Below are 21,507 nucleotides of genomic sequence, written 5' to 3'. Positions count from 1 at the left end.
TCTTAATGGTTTCATGCCCTCTTGAACTTAAGAGGTGCCCATGGACGGTGTGAGTCCGGTAGCAGCCCCCGGCACGCCGGGACCGGGTCTTCTTGGAGTCAGGTTGCTTGGGAATGCAGCCCAAAGCTGTGGTAAACTCCATCTAAGGCTAAATACTGGCAGGAGACCGACAGTTAACAAGAACCATATGGGAAACTTGATCCAGAATTTAGGGACACTCAGATCAGCATGGGGGCAGAGGGCTGATCCACAGGGTCTCGGTTCAGTACACTAATTCAAAATATAGGGGCCAGGTCTGAAATTTCCAGCCGGCTCCTGCCCCCTGAAATCCCCCAGTTGCTGGTGGGGTTTGGCTCTGGGGTTTGGTTCTGGCCAATGATATAAAACCAAAACCCCAGTTACTGCAGGGAGGACCTGGTTGGATTTGTGCTGGTTTTCTCCCCACCCAGCTGGAGGAGGACAGCCGACTGGACTGTACAACCCCGCTGACCACACCAGGGGCTGGGGAGAGCCCGGCCGGGGCGCGCCCCCCGGGATCCCATCCGCCCGCCGGAGCCGCCCGGGGTTGCCTGGCGCGGGAAGGGGCGGCGGCCACTGAAGGAGGGAGGCGGGCCGGGGGCGGGTGGTGCAGGAAGCGGCGGAGGAAGACGACGAGCCGGGCAAGGCTGCGGCGTCTGTTAAGCTTCGGCTGGGGGAGCCGCACTTGGAGCCTTTCTCTGGGGCCATGGCGAGCTCCAAGCAGCAGCGCATCGGCGGCAACTCCGGTAGGGCAGGCAAGCCCGGCCCGCGGGCTCCCAGCCTGCGGAGCACCCAGAGGCGAGCGTGCGGCGCCGCAGCCGGCGCCCTGCGGGGACGGCGGGAGGGCCAGGGCTGCGCTGCTTCCCCTGGGCTCTGCGGTTGGGGGGCGGCTGAGGCATCGTCTCTGGGGGCGCTGGGGGGAGGGTTTCCCCCCTCCCGGGCAGGGGAAAAGGAACCTAAACCCCATAGTTCCCCCCTGGGGAGGGGCCTCCCTTTACTGCCTCTCTCTGCAGAGCTGGGGGTGTCTGGCCAGGGGGGCCCTGCGACCATCGGCCGCGTCTCCTTGCCCTTGAGAAGGGAAAGTGAAAGGCGAGGGCGCCCTTTGTCTCCGGCCTTTGTCCCTGCCCTTTGTCTCCGGCTCCCAGCCTGGGGCTCCTGCCTCCCCAGCAACACACACAGCTGCTGCCCAGGGTCCCCAAAGCGGCCGCTGCCCTGCTGTGGGTTATTGTGTCTGCGGGTGGCAGCCCCTCAGGGCAGGGATCTGCTGTTCTTTGCTACACTCAGTGCTTAATCTGTAATGAAAGAGGTGCCCCGGCCTCAAGCAATTTTGTTTTACTTTCATAACTGATGTGGCAAGGGAGAGGTGCTGGGGCTATGAACTGCCAAGCCTAGGGGTGCCAGGGGTTAGCCCTGGCAAGCCCGGGCACGAATTAAACCCTGGTTACACTGCACCTATTCTTGCAGTGCCAGGCAAACCAGTGATTCATAAACAGCTGCCACCTTTGGTTGGCAGGGTTTCAAACAGGATGCATAAAATGCCCACTATCCACTACTTATTGATATCGGTCAAAGGAGCCAGAGGTAAATTCTTCCCATGCATACATTGCACATTAAATTAATAGGATGGGCAGTAGTACACTCTCCGTCGAACTAGCGTTTTCTTAAAATAAAGCAGGTTTGCAAAGTATGACCCCTGCAGTTATTTATAAAGGTGATTTAACCGTGCTTTTAAAAGTTATTTTATTTCTCTTGTAAAGAACAGTGTTATTTTTAAAATGTATAGCATCTCCTATAATACCCTGTGCATGTAAAACAGTGCTTAACACATGCATAAGTATTAACCAAAAATCAATTAAAAAGAAGTAGAACTCTGCAATGACTATGCTCCCAGACCTCTTCCCCAACCGTCTTTTCAGAACTGGTATTAGTAGTAGACTGCACAAAAAGATTGTTTACAAACCACCCCCGCCACCCAACCAAACAAAACCCCTTCAAACTTCAAAATATTTACCAGTTATGCCATTGTTACAGCTGTATAACCCCAGGTGGACAAACTTATTTCAGCGTAAGAGTGTCTTTTCCACCTTCCCAAGCAACATATGATCTTAGCTCAAAGAGCCAAGAAGCGAAAAAAAGACTAAACTGAAAAAAGACACTCTTATACCAGAGTAAGGCTTTGTTTATACTACCACTTTTGCTGGTAAAACTTTTGTTGCTCACAGGTGTAAAAAAAAAACCACACCCCCAACCGACATAAGTTTCACCTGCAAAAGTGCTGATGTGGACAGCGCTGTGTTGGCAGAAGAGACTCTCCTGCCGACATCGATAACGCTGCTTGTTGGGAGTGGTTTAATTATGCCCTCAGGAGAGCTCTCACCTGCCAACAAAGAGCAGCTACACGGGAGACCTTACAGTGGCACGGCTGTAGTGGTACAGCTGTGCTGCTGTAAGGTCCATAGTGTAGATATACCCTAAGAGTGTTCACTTGGGGAATGATACCAGTATAACTATATCTGTTTTAATTCACACCTTATCTTATTCCAGAATAACTTTCCCATGTAGACAAGCCCTTCGTTTGCAGCTAACTGAGTGGGTACACAATAATGATGGTTTTTTATTTAACATTGTATGTATTTTAGGAGCACCCCTCCTTTTAAAACAAAGTTTGGATGGATTGGGGTGTGTTTGCTTAGTCCCCCGTGCACCCTGTGGCATACCATAGCATAGGCTAAAGGGCAGCATTGGCACTGCAGCCGATTCAGAATGAGGTTGAAGAGAGTGTAGCTAGCACTTTGAAATTTGTACCCATGCTGTCTGATACATTGCCCTCTACCCACACTACCTGCTTATTGCCATTGCAGGTACACTTACTACAGATACACAGCTGGCTGTGTACTCTAGCAACCAAACCCTGTCATAAGGCTACAAATATTTCATAGAATCATAGAACTGGAAGGGACCTCGAGAGGACATCTAGTCCAGTCCCCAGCAGTCAAGGCAGGACTAAGTATTATCTAGACCATCCTGACAGGTGTTTGTCCAGTCTTCTCTTAAAAATCCACAGTGATGGAGATTCCACAACCTCCCTAGGCAATTTATTCCAGTTAGGACGTTTTCCCTAATGTCCAACCTAAACCACCCTTGCTGCAATTTAAGTCCGTTGCTTCTTGTCCTATCCTCAGAGGTTAAGAAGAACAATTTTTCTCCTTTCTCCTTGTAACAACCTTTTATGTACTTGAAAACTGTTATCATGTCCTCTCTCAGTCTTCTCTTCTCCAGATTAAACAAACCCAATTTTTTCAACCTTCCCTCATAGGTCATGTTTGTAGACCTTTAATAATTTTTGTTGCTCTTCTCTGGACTTTCTCCAATTTGTTCACATCTTTCCTGAAATGTGGCACTCAGAACTGGACACAATACTCCAGTTGAGGCCCAATCAGCGTGGAGTAGAGCGGAAGAATTACTTCTCATGTCTTGCTTAAAATACTCCTGCTAATACATCCCAGACTGATGTTTGCTTTTTTTGCAACAGCATTACACTATTGACTCATATTTAGCTTGTGATCCGCTATGACCCCCAGATCCCTTTCTGCAGTACTCCTTCCTAGGCAGTCATTTCCCATTTTGTATGTGTACAACTGATTGTTTCTTCCTAAGTTGAGTACTTTGCATTTATTTTTATTGAATTTCATCCTATTTACTTCAGACCATTTCTCTAGTTTGTCCAGATCATTTTGAATTTTAATCCTATCCTCCAATGCACTTGCAACCCCTCCCAGCTTGGTATCGTGCACAAACTTTATAAGTGTACTCTCTATGCCTTTATCTAAATCATTGATGAAGATATTGAACGGATCCGGACCCAGAACCAATCCCTGCGGAACCCCACGCATTATGCCCTTCCAACATGACGGTGAACCACCGATTACTCTCTGGGAACGATTTTCCAACCAGTTATGCACCCACCTTATAGTAACTTCAACTAGGTTGTATTTACCTAGTTTGTTTATGAGAAGGTCATGCGGGACAGTATCAAAAGCCTTACTAAAGTCAAGATATACCACATCTACTGCTTTCCCCCCATCCACAAGGCTTGTTACTCTGTCAAAGAAAGCTATCAGGTTGGTTTATGCAATTTGTTGTTGACAAATCCATGCTGACTGTTATTTATCACCTTATTATCTTCCAGGTGTTTGCAAATTGACTGCTTAATTATTTGCTCCATTATCTTTCCGGGTACAGAAATTAAGCTGACTGGTCTGTAATTCCCTGGGTTATCCTTATTTCCCTTTTTATAGATGGGCACTATATTTGCCCTTTTCCAGTCTTCTGGAATGTCTCCTGTCTTCCACGACTTTTCAAAGATAATTGCTAATGGCTCAGATATCTCCTCAGTCAGCTCCTGACACACTGATTTATGCCTGTGCCCGTGCCCATAGGAAAGAGGGAAAAGGCATTCCTGGTGTTAGAGGAGGGCCATGTTGTAAGTGAATCTGCTTCAGATGAATACAGTTAGCTTGTGATGCAGTAAACAACCTCTGGCATTCAACTCATACCCTTGAGCAGTCACCACCCACATGTTAAGAATCATTAACTATAACATCCCAGGTTGTTCCCTTCAAGCCAGTCATCTGTTTTTCTTCACTAACTGAAACTACTTTCATTAGGTACACATTCCTACGTAGCCTCTTCCCTGCAAGGAGCTCCACAGAGGTGCATCTTTGCCGAGCTCCTTGCAGGATTGAGGCCATAGTGTATAGAGTTCCTAGGTTACGTTCTATTTTCGAACAACATTTTGACTATCCACATAATATCTAATAGTGATTATTTTAACTACTGATATTCTGCAGTTGTAGCATTATTATGAAGTTTCCTTTTGTGTGTGAGTGGAAAGGAATGAAGTGTGTCAGAGGCAGAAGGTAGGATAATGGGAAGCTGATACAAAATGAAGGAAACTGCCTCAGGTTTTCCTGCCTCTTCCACTCCTCACCCCCAAAACCCCCTGGGTTCTAGTCCCCCTGTCTGCCGCTGGTTATCACTAGCTTCTCCAAGTTTCCCAGTCACTCCTGCATCTCAATCTCCTGATTCTGTGAGGTGCAAGAGGACAGACTCCTATAACGCCCTACCTGCTGCTACTGGGCACCCATAACACAAAATAAGTTACCATTTCTCACTGGCAAGAAGTGTCATTCATGGAGCTACACAAAACTTTGTAGCAGTATTTTGTCCTAGGGAAAGGTGCATTGGGTTGGGCACTCGGAGATCATAAGTTTTAGTTCTAGCTCTTCCAATGACCATGTACTTGGTCAGTAGAAGAGAATTAATATTTTTACAGGTGGTCACTAACTGTGTTCTTTTGGAGTCTGATTTGCGCAAGGACTGAGTACTATCATTGATTCAGTTTCAGGTATGAAGACAGATGGTCTAGTTGTTAGGGTGCTAACCTGTGATTTGAGGGAGCTGGGTTTAATTCCCTATTCTGCCACAGACCTTAGGCAAGTCAGAGGGTTAGATTCACAAAGACTTATGGTCTAAATCCAATATTTAGGCACCACCAATGTTCTCTAAACCACTGTGCAGTTGCTGTCTAAAGTCCCCTAAATGCCTAAGTTTCCAGCAATAGACATGTGCAACGCTGCTTGAGGAATGATGCCACCCCAGCTCATTCTTAAGCCCCAGTGAGATTCTCAAACTAACCATTCCCCCTTATCCCTACCTTTCCAGTGGGGGGACTGATCCAGTTAATGGTCTCAGAGCATGCATACTGGTTCAGGCCCTGCACAAAATACATCCAAAAGTACATGCTTGTTAATCTACTCAGTAGACCCATGGTTAGGGCACTTAGCTAGGATGTGGGAAACCCAAGTTCAAATCCATCCTCTGTCTGATGTGCACAAATACTTGAATCGAGGTCTGCACATCCCAGGTAAGTATCTTCCTGGGTATTTGTGGGGTGGATGTTCCTCTCCCAGTCTTTCCTTTGGAGCGGTTACACCTTAAATATTTTTTGGAGCAGGGCCTTGAACCTGATTCTCCCAGTTCCCAGGTGATGGCCGAAGCACTAGGCTGTAGAGTCACTCTGTTTCTGTGGCCTGGTGATATAGGAGGCCTGAGTTTCTCCTTTCAATTCCCTGCTTGCTTTGCAAACAAGATCTTCCCACATCCCAGATGAGTGCCCTAACCACCGGGACATGGGATAGACTGAGCTAGAAATACCCCACCACTGCTTGTCCCTGGCTGTCTTTTGTGCAGGGCCCTAACTGGGAGGCATTCTCTGAGAATATCTACTGGCTTGGTTCCCTTTAAGAGATCGTTTGAGAATGCCACCAGGTCTTAGGTGTGACTAGGACTTCAAGCAACTTGGTAGCACCAGCAATTCCCATAGGAGAAAACAATCTAGGCCTCAGTAAATATACCTTTACCGTGTGATTGCAGTCATTGATGAGTGAATCCAAGGATTCACTTAGAGTTAACCAATAAGGAATATACAGATTTGAGTATCAGTGAATTTTGAAAGGTATATTGTCACTTCATTTGGTGCAAATTTTAGATATTGTAAAAAAGAAACTTTTAGTATGGGATTTTCAAAGGAGCCAACAGAAATTTAGGTTCCCAGATCCCACTGAATCCAATGGAAGTTGCGTACCCCTCTAACTCCCTGATGTTCCTTTGAAAAATACCAGCTTTACGAGACTTATGACCAACAGAACATTTTCATTAATTAAAAATTTAGAAACTTTAAAAAAAAAACAAACCCAAATGAACAGTTCCCAGCAGTGTTTGCAGTCCAAATACTGTAGAGTTTTTCTAATTGAGTATGTGAAACTCAAAGTAAAAATGACAAGAAACTGATTAAACAGAAATGAAATTAAGAGCAAGCAAGAAGTCCTCTTTATTTTTCTTTAGCCTGAGACCCAGCAAACAAAGGGTATCTTACCTCAGTCAGATAAAACTCAACACACAACATGGCTTACTTCAGCATAAGACAAGTCCTTTGGCTCAGCTATTCTCCCTTGAAGCTTATTTGTGTCAAGCCCCCTGCCTGATTCTTTCTTTCCCTTTTCTGGAATTCATTAATTCCCCACAGCTTGCACTACTCTGCATATCCCATCATTATGCACATGTAGCGGTGGCCCTTCCTAAAGAGGAAGGTTAACTTTTCCTTGTCAACACTGAGATAGGCCCAATACCCCGATCACAGAGACCTTAACTATGTATTTGCATACTTAGGTATGTTTTTTGGGAGAGGTTGGCAATTAAGTGGGAACTTAACTTGGAAATTCCAAGTTAAGGAAAGACAGTTTTTAAGGGAAACAATCATATTTTCAAGGGTTGGGTGTACTTTGGCTGAAGTGATACTTTATCAGCCTTAACTCCAGGTTTGCAGGCAAAAACTATTGTGAGTCTCATACACACACACTCTCTGTAATAGTTCTTTTGTTTAAGATTCTGAACTATGTCATTACTGCTAAGTTTAGCTGTGTCTATGCTAATACTTTTCAGCACTTCTCCCATCATTAGTCTAGCACCCTTGGTGCAGTTCTTCTGGTGGTAGCCGCGGTGGACTTGCTAGTGTAGACAGGCTACAGGTGTTTTCTACACTGTTCCATCTAACCTTGACAGTTAGACAATATGATGGTAAAAACACTGGCAACTGGTCTACACTAGCTTTTCCACCATTGTTGTCACCAGTGGAGCTATACCTGTGCGAGACCAGTAATAGGAGAAGTGCTAATGTAGACAAGGCCTTCATGACTTGATTTCAATGGTAGGGTACTGATGGGGCCACAAAGGGCAAAAAATAATCACAAAATTTAACAAATGTGGTCCGTCATAGCTCAATGTTATGACTCCATTCATTTGATTTATTACAGAAACAAATTATGAAAGGGTGTGAGTTGTGTAGTATAAAAATGTGCTCACATTTTCTTTTTTGCAGCTGATACATTGTACGTTATGACAGTGACATTGGTGTGGTGTTTTCAATTGCAGGGCAAATCCAGGTGGATAGTGGGCCTGCTTTAAATACCAAAGGTACAGTAAAGTGTATTACTTTCATAAAATGGCAAGGTTAAAAAGAATATTGTGGGCTGTCACACTTTTGGTAATATGGATTGTGAGATATCTTCAGATCTATGGAGACACTAACGTATAGGTGGGAGAAGATGGGAGCAGGACATAGTTGACAGCTTTATCTTTAACATCTTTAGAACAGTAGGTCCAGCTCTGTATTCCTTGTACACTCAATAGTGTTGTTAATTTCAGTAGGAGTTTTGGGTGTACTAACACGGCTGATGTACGTATTCTATGCATTTTAGTAGAAGAAAGGGTTGTTTGCATGTTTGCATGTTTGTTGTTTGCATGTTTTAGAATTTTTCTGCTAGTTGGATGTCCCAATACCTACATCACTTACTAAATTGTTGAGCTAGCCTCAAAGAAAATGCTTAGTTTCAGGCTGATTGCATCATGTATTTAAACGAAGTGCAACTATGTGCTAGTAATTAAATAGTGTATACAAAAGCATGCACAGTTTTTGCATGAAATTACAGAGGCTGTGTGTTAAAATAACCAGACGGAGAGCTTGTCATTTGCATATGCAGTGTCCATGATTGCTGATATACAATTTATGCATCCGCATTTTTGCAATTTTAAAAATCTGGTCTTTGAGGGTCACATGTTTAAGAATGGCCTCCAAAAGTAAACCCATATGATTGTGCACCCCAATAGGCGTTAATGCAAATCAGGTGATTTCATGCCTAATTATCTGGCCTGTGCATGAACTCCTTGTTTATGTTATCAAGTGTACTTTACAGATTGTTGCACGTGCTCTACACATGAGTCCTTAAAAAAGAAATGCTGGAATGGATTTCCAGCACGATCACTCATACGTGGTAGGAACGGAACCCCACCAAATGAAGTGCCGGAATGGCATTCTGGGGTGATGTAGCATGACTCAAGCCCTGATTTAAGTTTAAATTCGAAAATCTCCCACTGCCTAAGTTTTCAAATTTTCTTTTAACAACTGGGTTAGTAATTCAAATACCCTTTGGCTCTCTTTTTGTTATAGATGGAGACCAAAACGTCACAGAAACAGATGTCCTTGAGAGAAGGTAAAGGCCTATATTTTAATCAGAACGACTAAAGATGGTAATGGAAGAGAGAGAGAGATGTGAATGTGAAACTCAAAACATTTATGACTTGGGGTTTTTTAAATCTTTGGTAAGAGCCCAAGCTGAGTACCCAAGAAGGCCCCGTAACATTACAGAACATGTGTATCAAACTCCTACATATCACTGAAGTAGTAGTGTTCATTATTATTTTATTATGGCACCACCCAGAGGCCCTAGGAAGAATCAGAGTTCCTCAGTGCTGGACAGTGAACAAATACATACAGTAGGAAGGAGACGTGGGCTAGATCAGGGGTTGGCAACCTGCGACATGCGTGCCAAAGGCGGCATGCGAGCCGATTTTTACTGGCACACTGCTGCCAGCTGGGGTCCCGGCCGCCAGCCCCACTCAGTCCACTGCCTGCCTGGGTGAACGGAACCCCAGGCCAGCAGCGGGCTGAGTGGGGCCGGTGGCCGGGACCCTGGCTGGGAGGAGCCACCGGACAGAACCCCAGACCAGCGGCGGGCTGAGCCGCTCAGCCCGCCGCTGGCCCTGCTCAGCCCGCTGACAGTCTGGAGTTCTGGCCACCGGCCCCTTGATTTTTACTGGCACGCTGCTGCCAGCCAGAGTCCCGACCCCCGGCCCCGGTGAACAGAACCCCCGGCTGGCAGCAGGCTGAGTGGGGCTAGTGGCCGGGACCCCGGCTGGCAGGAGCCAGCGGAACCCCAGACCGGCAGCGGGTGAGCCGCTGCTGGTCTGGGGTTCTGTCCGCCACCCCGCTCAGCCCACTGATGGTCTGGGGTTCCGGCCACCAGCCCCTTGTCAGCCAGGGTCCCAGCCATCAGCCCCGCTCAGCCTGCTGCCAGCCTGGGATACCAGCCACCGCCCCCGCTTACCTCATTGCTGGTCTGAGGTTCCAGTGACCGGCCCTCTGCCAGCCGGGGTCCTGGCTGCCAGTCCTGCTCAGCCCACTGCCAGTCTGGGGTTCCATTGGGGAGCCCTGTAAATGTAAAATTACTGGCACGCAAAAGCTTAAATTAATGAAGACTTGGCGTGCCACTTCTCAAAGGTTGCCAACCCCTGGGCTAGATTCATGAAGTGAACGTAGGCATTGCAACACTAACCTCCTTGGCAACCTGCTATCGAGTAGAATTCATGGTCCGAAGTTAGGTACCCGGATTTCCCACACAATGCATGGGGAGAGTTAGATTCCTAAGAATGGGATCCACTGGAGCCAGCAAGCTGATTTAGGAGCTACCTAAGCTAGCCAGGAGTGAAATGCAGAGGAAAGGGGTGTGTTTAGGGCCCAGATCCACAAAGGGATTTAGGTGCCCAAGTTCCTGGTTGAGGTGCTGCTGTGATCCACAGACCCCCTGCTCAGCTGCTGCCTAACCTTGTAGGCACCTAAATTTACTTGGTGCCTAACTTTTGCTGTAAAGGTCTGTTGGTGCAGTACGTCTCTGTCTCTGAGCGTGCGCACTGCTGCCTTACTCCAGGCATCCAGATGCCAAAGTACCAGCATGATCCTCCAACCAGGGAAAGACAGTCATTCCCCAACCTCTCTTGCTGGTGGGGTCAACGTAGTAGAAATACTCAGAGCATACCTACCAGATCAGGCCCCACTTAAAATCCAGCTGGAGGATGAGGAGGTGGTGCTACTACTCTTACAATGTTCAGCCCAGTGGCTGGTTAGAGCACTCGCTCAGGATGTGGGAGACCCAGGTTTAATTCCACCCTCTCTGCCTTGAGAGGGTGGAGGAGAAAAAAATTGAACAGGAATCTCCCACCTCTCAGGAGAGTGCTCTTACGACTGAGCTATGGGATATTCTGGTGGGGGTCTCTCTCAAGCTCTCCTGTTGAAGCCCTTCCGCTTTGTATAAATAGGTATAGTCACTAGGACAGAGAGAATGATAATTACTCTCTAGTCTGGTAGGGCATTCACCACTTCTCTCTAGCCCAATAAATATTTATTTATGCAAAGTGGAACAGCTTCAACAAGAGTGACTGAGGGAGCCTACTTCAGCTCCAATCGCCAGCTGGTTAGGGCACTCTCTTGGGAGTGGGGAGACCTGTGTTCAAAGCAGGGGGCATTCAGTCCTGGTCTCCCACATCCCAGGTGAGTTGCCTGGCTATTGGGCATAAAGGGACTAGCTCCTCATCAGTGCTGTGAGTGGTGCCTAAATGTTGGAGTTAGGCCTCTAATTCCCCTTCTGAATCTAGCTGAAGAATCAAAACATTTCGTAAATGTCAAAATGAACCATTTCTACATTTCCACATTTTTTTCAACTGAAGCAGTTCACAAAGTCAGCATTAATTTGCCAAAATATTTTGGTCAATCCAAATCTGCATTTTTTTCAGTGAAAAAAGTTTCAGCTGAAAAATTACACCCAGCTCTTAATATGCATGTGTGCGAACACACACACACACACCTCACTGCTGCCACTTCCCCCATTACCTGTTTTGGAAGGTCTCTTTGTTCCTAGTGGTGGCTCTGCCCCCAGCCCATGAAAAACAGGTGATGCATGTCAAGTGTAACAGGGATAGGAGACACAACCAGCATGAAACTGGGTGGATGTCACCACAACAGAATTCTTTTGGAATTGAGCAGTCATTTGAAATTAGGTTCGTGCATTAATTTTTTTAAATAGAGTATTTGTATTTTAAAAGGATTAAAGTAAAAGGTAAAGTTGCTTCTTCTAGCACATAGAGGCAGCAATATAGGGAATAGCGGCTGAGAAGCAGCCTCCAACTATGTCTTTGTTTACTGAAAACACGCATGGTCAGTCCTAGGGTGCCAAGTGTGATAGCCCAGGCTGGGTCACACTGCCCTACAACTGGCTCTAGTCATGCTAGCTATTTTTGACAGGTAAGTATTTGGTTTCAGGCCTTCTCAAGTGGAATGTTTACTTTTGTCCTGATTTCATGGGAGAAGTTGTTTAAAACATTGCATATGCTTCCTAGTGGGTATTTGGAAATAGCTTTTTAGTATGCATCTCAAATTAGACAGGGATCACTGTTTCATTCCATAAGATAATTTCTTTCTTCAGTAGATTCAGATAAGTTGTATGCACCAAATATTTATGGCTGATATTCATGTTTTTTTTAAACTGTGGCCTAGTATGTAAATTTATCTTTTAGAAGTCCACACCATCGCTGCTCAAGTGATTTGGAGACTATCGCTGGTTATACCCAACAATTTTCCTACTGGTGTAGGTTGAATAATTAAGGGGAAGAAAAATGCCCCATCTTTCTCTGCCTTTTTTCCCTGTCCTGATTTTTGACTACTGAGCACGGTGATTCTAAGAGCAGAAATGCTGAATATTACAGACTTGTAAGTTAGTCACGGGCATTAAGGACATTTTGATTTCATCTTGCTTGAGTTATTTGTCTCGGGTGAGCATGGACGAAAATCTCGCTCTGTCCCACCAGCATAAGAAACTTACATCGCAATGTTGTCTTCAGAAAGTTATGTGACTATTTAAAACTGCCATGTTCATGTTGCATGTGATTCAGTAAACAGTAACTTCAAACAAAATTCCAACTAGTGCACACTTACATTATCAAAAGGGGTCTGCTCTATAACTTTTAAAATAAGAAGTCTGGCTAAACTGTGAAACATGGAGAATCAGTACTGAGTCCAGACTCCACTTTAATTTATCATAATGTGCCTAGTTATTGCACTGGCAGTCGTCTGTCCTGGAATTCAACAGATAATCCAAGCAAACAATTAAAGTTACAGAAACAGCTTTTTAAACTCAGAACTTACTGGCCTTTATCTACTGCAGCCAGTTCTTTAATGAGATTTTTGAATGACTCATTTAATGTGCCCCAGGTTTTCAAATGTGACTTTGGGTACCCAATATCTCTCGTCACTCTTGAAAATCTTGGCCTCTGAACATACGTAGGTGAACTAATAATTATTTATTTGTTAATTGAAAGGCATGTTCTCTCTTTGTAACAGCCAACCATTTGATCCAGAAGCACAATACAAAATGAACCACAGGCGAAGAGGGGTTGCTTTAATCTTCAATCATGAGCAGTTTTTCTGGCACTTAACACTGCCAGATAGACGTGGCACACTTGCAGACAGAGACAATCTGAAACACAGGTAAGATGATATTTGGCTGCTTTACAGAAGGATACTATTTTTAGATAAGTTAAATAAAAATATGCAATTCAAAGTGATTTGTCATGAAGGTTATATAAGCAGCTATAAAATAACTGATTTCATTGACATAATTGTGACTGAAAGATTTTGCACAGTACCCCATGATAAAAAGAGTTAAATGCTTGCTTCTGCTCCCTTTGAAATAATAGGCAGAACTCCCATTGATTTCAATGGGGACAGGATCAGGCCCTGTGAAAATAGTCTTCCTTACCCTGATGGCTGCCTGTACCTCAGCAGTCTAAGTGGTGATCTTAATTTTTAAAGGCTTTTTAGTATTGTGTAACTAAACAAACAATGTATTTTTCTATCTCAATATGATGAGGGGGAAAATAGAACACAAATATTTTCATTGGTTAATACAGAAAAAAGATAAACTTGATTGTAACGTCACAAACCGGTAGGAAGTGCCGGGAGAAAGGTAGAGTACCTGAAATTACTTTCAACTCATTTTTTGTAATTGACTAGATTTCAAGCTGATTGTGCCCATTTAATATTGCTTGGCAACATTAATTCATCTAATATCCCTAATGCATTCAAGCCAAGTGATGGTTGGACGCAAGTGGCTACGGTTGAGATAGAAGTTCTAAACATGAGATTCTTATAATTGTGCTGCTTACGGTAGGAGATAAATTGACTTTTGTTGATTCACATCTTGCACTTCCTGTGATTCACTAAACCAGTAACCAGTTTGAGTAAGTGATGTGAAGTTCAAATCTGTTTAATAACTTATGCTGTCCAATAGCAGAGTAGTTCAAGGTCAGGTTTGTAGGGTAAACAGATGTGCTGTATGATACAATTTCAAAAACTGACTGAAAAGTTAAGGCAGTTAAGAAGCCTTTATTCCTATTCACCTAGCAAGTGCACGTAGTCCTAGCTGCTCGCAGATGCAAAATAGGCAACTGCAGCTTTTGGGACGCAGGACAGCTCTGTTCCAGGCACAACTGTGCTGTACATCCGTATGTTTATGTGGCTAACTCAAGGAGCCAGTATAGTCTAAGCTTAGCCACATGCTATTTTACAACAATTTAGATATGCAAAGAGGAAGGGATATGTGACTTACAGAAAACACCCATGTCTCCTAGCACTAGTTGTTGTCCGCTGTGGAGTACCAACAAATTTCAGACTCTGCCATCACTGACAATATTAGATATAGAGAGACATGGTAGTTGAGGCGTAATGTTTTTGATTAGACCAACTTCTATTTAGTGAGAGAGACAAGCTTTCAAGCCACACAGAGCGCTTCTTCGGGTCATCCCCAGACTTGAAGAAAAGCTCTGTGTGGCTTGAAAGCTGGTCTCTCTCACTAAATAGAAGTTGGTCCAATAAAAAAATATTACCTCATCGTCTCTCTAATATCCTGGGACTGACACAACTTTAGCTACGCTGCATACAATATTAGATATAGTAATTAGAAACACATGTCCCTCAAAAGAAGTGATAGCAAACCCACTATTCCATTCACAAGAAATGCAGTTCCATAATGAATTTTGTTTTAGCCTATGGAACTATGCAACAACAGCACATCATGGATTGAGGAAATGAGTAAAAATGGAGAAAGCACCCAGGCTAGGCTAGCATTGACCTGATGTTTATAAAGTAACCAGCTACAAGTGTAGTAGATTAGCACAGAGCTCACAAGGGAAGTGGCTGCACGTATTAACCGAACCAAAAGCTTAATACAGGGAGGTGGCATAGCCCAGCATCAGCATATTTCAGGGCATGATTAAGTTTTTATATTCTGTTTATATTAAATTTCTGATTTGATAGTATTATAACCCTTCAAAAAAAAAGTCCAAAATTGTCCAGTTTGGCTCATAGTTGCCTGAAAATGAAATTGCATTTTGGCAAAAATGGAAGTTCTACTTTATTTCGCATATTGGTTGGTTTTCAGACAGGTCCCTGAGGGAGTACCTCCATTATTTGTGTTTTCTTTTGCTCTTAACAGAATTCCTATTTCATGAGAATGCCTTCACTTTATAAATGACTTTTTTTGGTCCTGTGCATCTTTAAGACACCCCTGGGGATCAGGTTTGGGTACCATTACATAAACTAACATGAATATCTATTCTCTCAAGGAAAAGGTACAGAGTTCTAAAGGGAGCAACAAAAGTGGTGGCATTTTTAGCATAACTCAAAAAGGATACTTATTAAAACATGTGTGTTTAATGATAGTTTGACAGAGCTTGGATTTGAAGTCAGATGCTTTGATGACCTTAAAGCAGAAGAGGTTATGCGGAACATTTATGAAGGTAGGAGACCATGTAGTTGGTATGTCTTAGTCTGCTTGCAGGAGAAGTTCTAGATAACAGTGATAGAGAAATACATTCTTAAGACAAGTTCACTGTAACCTGAATTGTTTCCCTTCTGTGATGAAGTTCCATAACATAAAAAGACTAAGGAACAGAAAATATGTAATTTTATACCGTGGTATCTTCAGTTGTATTATATTGCAAGCGTTGGAATTCCCAAGATGCATCTATGACCAACAGAAGTAGTGTTTACTAAGCATCTCTCTAAATTCCAGTTGACTGGAGCCTCAGCTTGTATGGATCAGTGTAGTTCCAGACTTCAGCAGAGCTATGCTGATTTACAGCAGCTGAGACTCTGGTTCAACATATCTCAAATACGACTGATTTGAGATTAAATGGCTAACTGTGGTCTTAAGTGGACTAACGGTGGGGTGTTTAATAAATACTGTAAGCTTGCGTAATCATCTAAACACAGTTCCACTATTTTAGTGTCAATGGACAACCACAGTGATGCTGACTGCTTTGTGTGTGTGTTCCTGAGCCATGGTGAAGATAATCACGTTTACGCCTATGATGCTAAAATAAAAGTTCAGACAGTGACAAACATGTTCAGAGGAGACAACTGCCCGAGTCTAGTAGGAAAGCCTAAAATATTTATAATTCAGGTAAGATCTCTGTTCTTGAATTTGTGTACTTTTTTCCCCAGTGGCACAGAGGACAGTTTTTTTTGTGATAACTTCTTCTCATGTGGAAAAGGCGGTGGTTATTATGACACTTCCAAGAGGCAGCTTGCTACTACCTGCCCTTAGTGAGAGGAAGTCTTGTCTGTGGATCAGCTTCTTGTCTCCATCAGCCTTTGGCAACACACGCACTACCTCTCAGGCCTCCAAAGTCATAACTCTCTCTCTCCAGGTTAATGATAGGCACATTCCAACTCCATAGTCCTCTGAGCATCCCTCTGGAGTGCTCAGCCCATTCCACTGCATGCTACTCAGATTCGCTACTCCCAAAGCAGCTTACTCAGGTCAACTAGGATCACCACTCTGCTTAACACACAGCAGTTAGAAATGTTTAAAGTGAAAACAAGAATAAGTTCATCATCAAAGAACAGAGATTCAAATAATAGAAATTAAGACTATTGAAAATAAATGGTTACATATAAAACAGTCATAACACACTTTGTCGAGCCTAAACGTAACTCATGGGACATTTCCCGGTCTTCTACATGATAGCTTACCCCAGTGCCTTTTCCCAGCGTTTTTCAACCAAGCTGGCTGAAATCCCACTTTCAAAAGATCAAGACTGCAGCTTGTCTTCATGTATTGAAGGATGCTAGGGTCTCTCTCTGCACTCCCAGATATACCAGATGAGAACTTTGATCTTCACCTCTTCTGAATTCTCTTCAAGCTCTTCATTAGCATTTAACTCAATATACTAATAAACTTTTATTGTAAAACACACAATGGTCCACTAAGGAGAAAAACTTCTCCAGACAGGAGACACTTGTTTCAAGACATGCTGCTTTTAGCTATAAGGCCTAAAACATATTTTTGAGCATTATAATATACATATTATATATAAAAAACATCTTGCAATGATTGACATCCAGTGTGACACAGCTTTAATCAGAGACCCTACGTGACATCTTAAAGTGAACCCAGGGGATCCCTGTCTCTCTATGCCCTCTGCCAGTTGGCATCAAGTAGTCTGTGGGTTAAATTATGTAGCCTGGGTTGGAAAATCTTAGCCAATGTACAAAAGCGTTTGAGCATCAGTTAAATTGGATTTTTTGCTATGCTAACTAAAACAGGAAATAATTGTGTACTGAAGCTGCCAATGAGTCACAATGGTAAAATTATACTGATACATGAAAGCCAGCTCAAATCAAGACCGTGTAGGATAGATGGCCAACAATTGTCCAGCAGCAGACACCATTGCCATCATTTTTTGCAGGAAGAGAGTCAGTGGCCTCAGCTCATATTTTTAGGTGACCACAACTGGTACCTAGATGCCAGACTTAGGAAGGCTAAAGACTGAATGGGCAAATTCCATGAACTACATCTTTGCCCCATCAGATGGTTCCCTCCCAGTCAAGGATGAGGTCCCTTGGCCTGATGCTGTGGGGAGTTTGTACTGCATGACCTGTGCTTAACATTTTTGTGAAAAAAACCCCTATATTTGGAGCTTGATTAGTCCTGCACTATGTTGGCCTCTCCTGGCCTTTTAGCAAAGGAATTCTTTCTTGCTCCAGTGGGGTCTCAAATTGGCCGCATAACTCAAGATGAGTGACAGTGGCCAGAGCCTTCAGGAAATGAGTGGCCTCCATATGCAACAATCCTGTGCAGACCTGGCCGCAATTTAAAGCTGCCATCCCCTGGATGAACCACTTTATAGCTCCTGTCCTGTAGGGGTGAAACCTCATTCAGACACAGAGTCCCTGCAGAATTAAATCTGCTGTTAATCCAGCATCTTATACTGAGAGTAAATCCACTTTGGATTTTATAGAAGTAAGAGCAGCAAGCAGGGGAGAAGTTCAGTATCTCAACTGGAAAATTAATTATTTAGGGGCTCCTACTAATGTAGACTCACGCATAAAACAAAAACTAGAGACATAACCTAAAATCAGTTCCACCCTTGCTTTAATTTACAATGCAAACCAAGTCATTAGTCAAAGTAGTACTGAACCCCTTGAAACTTGCATCTTATTGAGTCCCCCACTCTGCTTCACTGACAATGCCAGCCTCGTGCACCTGCGTCTCTCACAAGGGTAGTCCCACACTTCTTTTCAAGCTGCTACTTACACACAGAACACTCTCCTTGAACTGATCTGTAAGGCTACTCCCTCTTCTCCTTCCAAAAGTAGAGAATAGGTCAGTATGGGGTCTGCTATGCTTTGATATTTCTAAGTTGGTGCCCGGCCCTATTAAACAGCTTGCTCTACCAATGAAAGCCTCGGGGACGTACAAGTAGGACAAAAGGTAGTTCTTTCTGAACTTAGTTACATAAATTAAGACCATCTAAACAAACAGGAAGCACTTCTGCTTTTAGAATTTTGTTCGGTGAGGGCTAACTGTACTTGGCTGATGAGAGGATTCAGCGCTTTTTCTCCTGCTAGGCATGTAGAGGGGATAAACACGATGACCCAGTCATTGTTCCGGATGCAGTGGACAGTATTGTAGACCAGTCCAAAGTCAACGAAACTGAAGTGGATGCTGCGGCTATATATACTTTACCTGCTGGTGCAGACTTTCTGATGTGCTACTCGGTTGCAGAAGGTATGTTGTTATTTTGCACTTAAGTTTCTAGCATCTAACTCCTGTTTTACTAAATGTAGTAGGCTTGCAGAGTTTCTTTGTCACACAATCAAAACAAGAATTCAAGTTCCTTAAACTCGCCACTTTGCATGTCTGCTTTAGTAGTGGTGTCTCCTGCACATGCGGTAAAGACTTAAGAATAAATGAAAATATGCCATCTAACTTGCAATTTTTAAATGATTTTGTACCTCAAAGCATACTGATCACATCCCTATCACTGAGCTACCTGTCAGGAGGAAATATTCTTCTGCACTTCTAATCTCATGTCATTTGGATGTGATTTCTTAAACCTCCTCACACAGGTGGGTGCCCTTCCCAAACCATCTCATTCCCAATCCTGAAGACTCTTCTGTAATTCACCAGAGGGGGAATTTACAGAACTGTTTCTGCTATTGAATCAATATTGCATTCAGCTTAACATTACCTGATGTTGGAAAGGTATACAAATATTAATACAAAATCTTTTTGCAAAATATTGTATAAAGTCAAATGGCAAAATTAATCATGAACATGCAACTCCATTGTCAGAAATGGAGTTGCACCCATTATAAGTTATGAGGAGAGATTAAAAGACTGGGACTTTTCAACTTGGAAAAGAGACAATAAGGAGGGGGGCTGTGATAGAGGTCTATAAAATCAGAATGGTACGGAGAAAAAGTATTGTTTATCTCTTCATATGACACAAAAACCATGGGGCTCACCTGATGAAATTAAGAGGCAACAGGTTTAAAACAAACAAAAGGAAGTACTACTTCACACAACACACAGTCAACCTGTGGAACTCATTGCCAGGGGGTGGTGTGAAAGCCAAAACTATAATATGTTCAAAAAAGAATTAAATAAGTTCATGGAGAGAAGATCCATCAATGGCTATTAGCCAAGATGATCAGGGATGCAACCCCATGCTCTGGGTGTCCTAAGCCTTTAAATTGCAAGAACCTGGGAGTGGATGATGGCATCGATCACTCACTTGCCATGTTTTGTTCATTCCCTGTGAAGCATCTGGCAGTGGCAACTATTGGAAGACAAGATACTGGGCTAGATCGACCATTGGTCTGACTCAGTGTGGCCGTACTTATTAATCCCAGGTTAAATTTGATTATGCAAACTTGCCAAAGTACTGTTTTTATCTCTAACATCTGAGTACCCAAGACAGCATAAATAGTGCAGAGACGTATATCTAAAACTTATCTGCAGTCCATGAACATGACTGGCAAGAAGTAAATTGTGATATTGTAAGTTATTAACTGTGGCTTCTAGTCTTCATTTAAGGTTAAATGGAGTCCTATGCTCTTATTTCCCAATAGGTTACTATTCTCATCGTGAAACTCTAAATGGCACCTGGTATATTCAAGACTTGTGTGAGATGATAAGAAAGTATGGTTCTTCCTTGGAGTTCACAGAACTTCTCACTCTGGTTAACAGGAAAGTATCTCATCGCAAAGTGGATATCTGCAGAGACATTAATGCAATAGGAAAGAAGCAGATTCCTTGTTTTGCCTCAATGCTGACTAAAAAATTGCACTTCCATCAAAAATCAAAGTAGATAGGCCCATCTGAGAATGGCATCTTATTCAAATTCACTCCAAAAAATGGAAAATATCTTCATCACTTAATCTTGTAGTCTAGATCACTGAGTGAAAGGTTGTTCTCTTGTTCAATAGTTTATAACATGATTTTCAATGTAGCTAGAGAACTACACAGTTATTCACATCATGCATTTTCCTCAACAGGACTATTTACAAAAATGCTGGGATCAAATTTCAGGAACCATAATTTAAATATTTTTTAAAAACCTTTCTATATTAGAAATTATTTTGTTCTAATAAATCAGCATTGCAGCAACAGCAGTCTCAGGGAATTTTGGGGGAAATAATTGTAACATTGATTTCTGTGTAATAAAAATTTTAAGGTGCTCAGATGCCGTGGTAATAAGGGTCATATAAGTTCTAAGAGAGAAAGCACTTTTTAACCAATTTTTTAAAATGTTCTGACTTGCACTTGAGTGATTCCTTGTCTACTTTCTAACTGCATTATAGCATTTTGTAACTTTTTTCACAAAACTTTTAAAACTGCATTAGACTATAAAAGCTGTTTTTTTCTTGCACTGACATTAATTTATAGGGAGTGCAGCTAAGGTATGTTTGTAATTTTTCTGTATCTTAAAAAATATGTAACACCTACAACACATTAAAATGTGCAGTGTGTGTTTCACTAGGCTCCAAGCATGTGTGATATTTTGCCTTTAATTTTAGAGGAGGAAACGAACATCTAAGCAGCACTGCTGTGTTTGGGTTCTTCCTTACTAGATCAATACCTTCTCTTCACTTAACTTTAAAGAACTGCTGTAGTTAGAAAAATGACAGCATGGGGTTCCATTTATTATCTCTCTAATTTACACAATAACTATAGTCAGTTCACAATCCAAGAGACCTACCATCAATCAAAAAACCAAACAAACCAAAACCACTGATCTTTCTGCCTTTTACTTCATCAAGAATAGTAAACTCAGGTTGCCAAATCTTTTACCTGATAAATTTATTCTGCATTATTTTAAATATCCTTTTAGAAATTTGGAAGTCTTCATTGCTTGGTCAAATATTTTCACACAATCTTTGAATATGGGAAAACAACATCTTTAAATAAAGTG

The 21,507-nt window shown here is 42.9% G+C and overlaps 1 protein-coding gene across 1 annotated transcript; it reads left to right on the top strand.

Moving 5' to 3' along the window:
- The first annotated feature begins 607 nt into the window (after positions 1–607).
- CASP6 (caspase 6) lies at positions 608–20,971 on the top strand. Its single transcript, XM_084625812.1, has 8 exons — positions 608–764; positions 8,011–8,052; positions 9,086–9,128; positions 13,088–13,234; positions 15,467–15,543; positions 16,033–16,208; positions 18,659–18,818; positions 20,165–20,971. The coding sequence occupies exons 1-8, from the start codon at positions 725–727 to the stop codon at positions 20,401–20,403; spliced, it is 924 nt and encodes a 307-aa protein (XP_084481938.1). The 5' UTR covers positions 608–724; the 3' UTR covers positions 20,404–20,971.
- The last annotated feature ends 536 nt before the right edge of the window (positions 20,972–21,507 follow it).

The sequence above is a fragment of the Lepidochelys olivacea genome (genome assembly GCF_965140295.1).
Source record: "Lepidochelys olivacea isolate rLepOli2 genome assembly, chromosome: 4".
In the NCBI taxonomy this organism is placed as follows: domain Eukaryota; kingdom Metazoa; phylum Chordata; order Testudines; family Cheloniidae; genus Lepidochelys; species Lepidochelys olivacea.
Note: the sequence above shows the minus strand (reverse complement) of the source record. Positions and strands in the feature narration are given on the sequence as shown.

Bases quoted from the DNA above. Each gene is read 5' to 3' on its own strand.
- CASP6 (XM_084625812.1), top strand. From the start codon at position 725: ATGGCGAGCTCCAAGCAGCAGCGCATCGGCGGCAACTCCG. The intron at 9,129-13,087 runs GTAAAGGCCTAT...TCTTTGTAACAG, and splicing joins ACAGATGTCCTTGAGAGAAG to CCAACCATTTGATCCAGAAG. The intron at 18,819-20,164 runs GTATGTTGTTAT...ATTTCCCAATAG, and splicing joins GTGCTACTCGGTTGCAGAAG to GTTACTATTCTCATCGTGAA.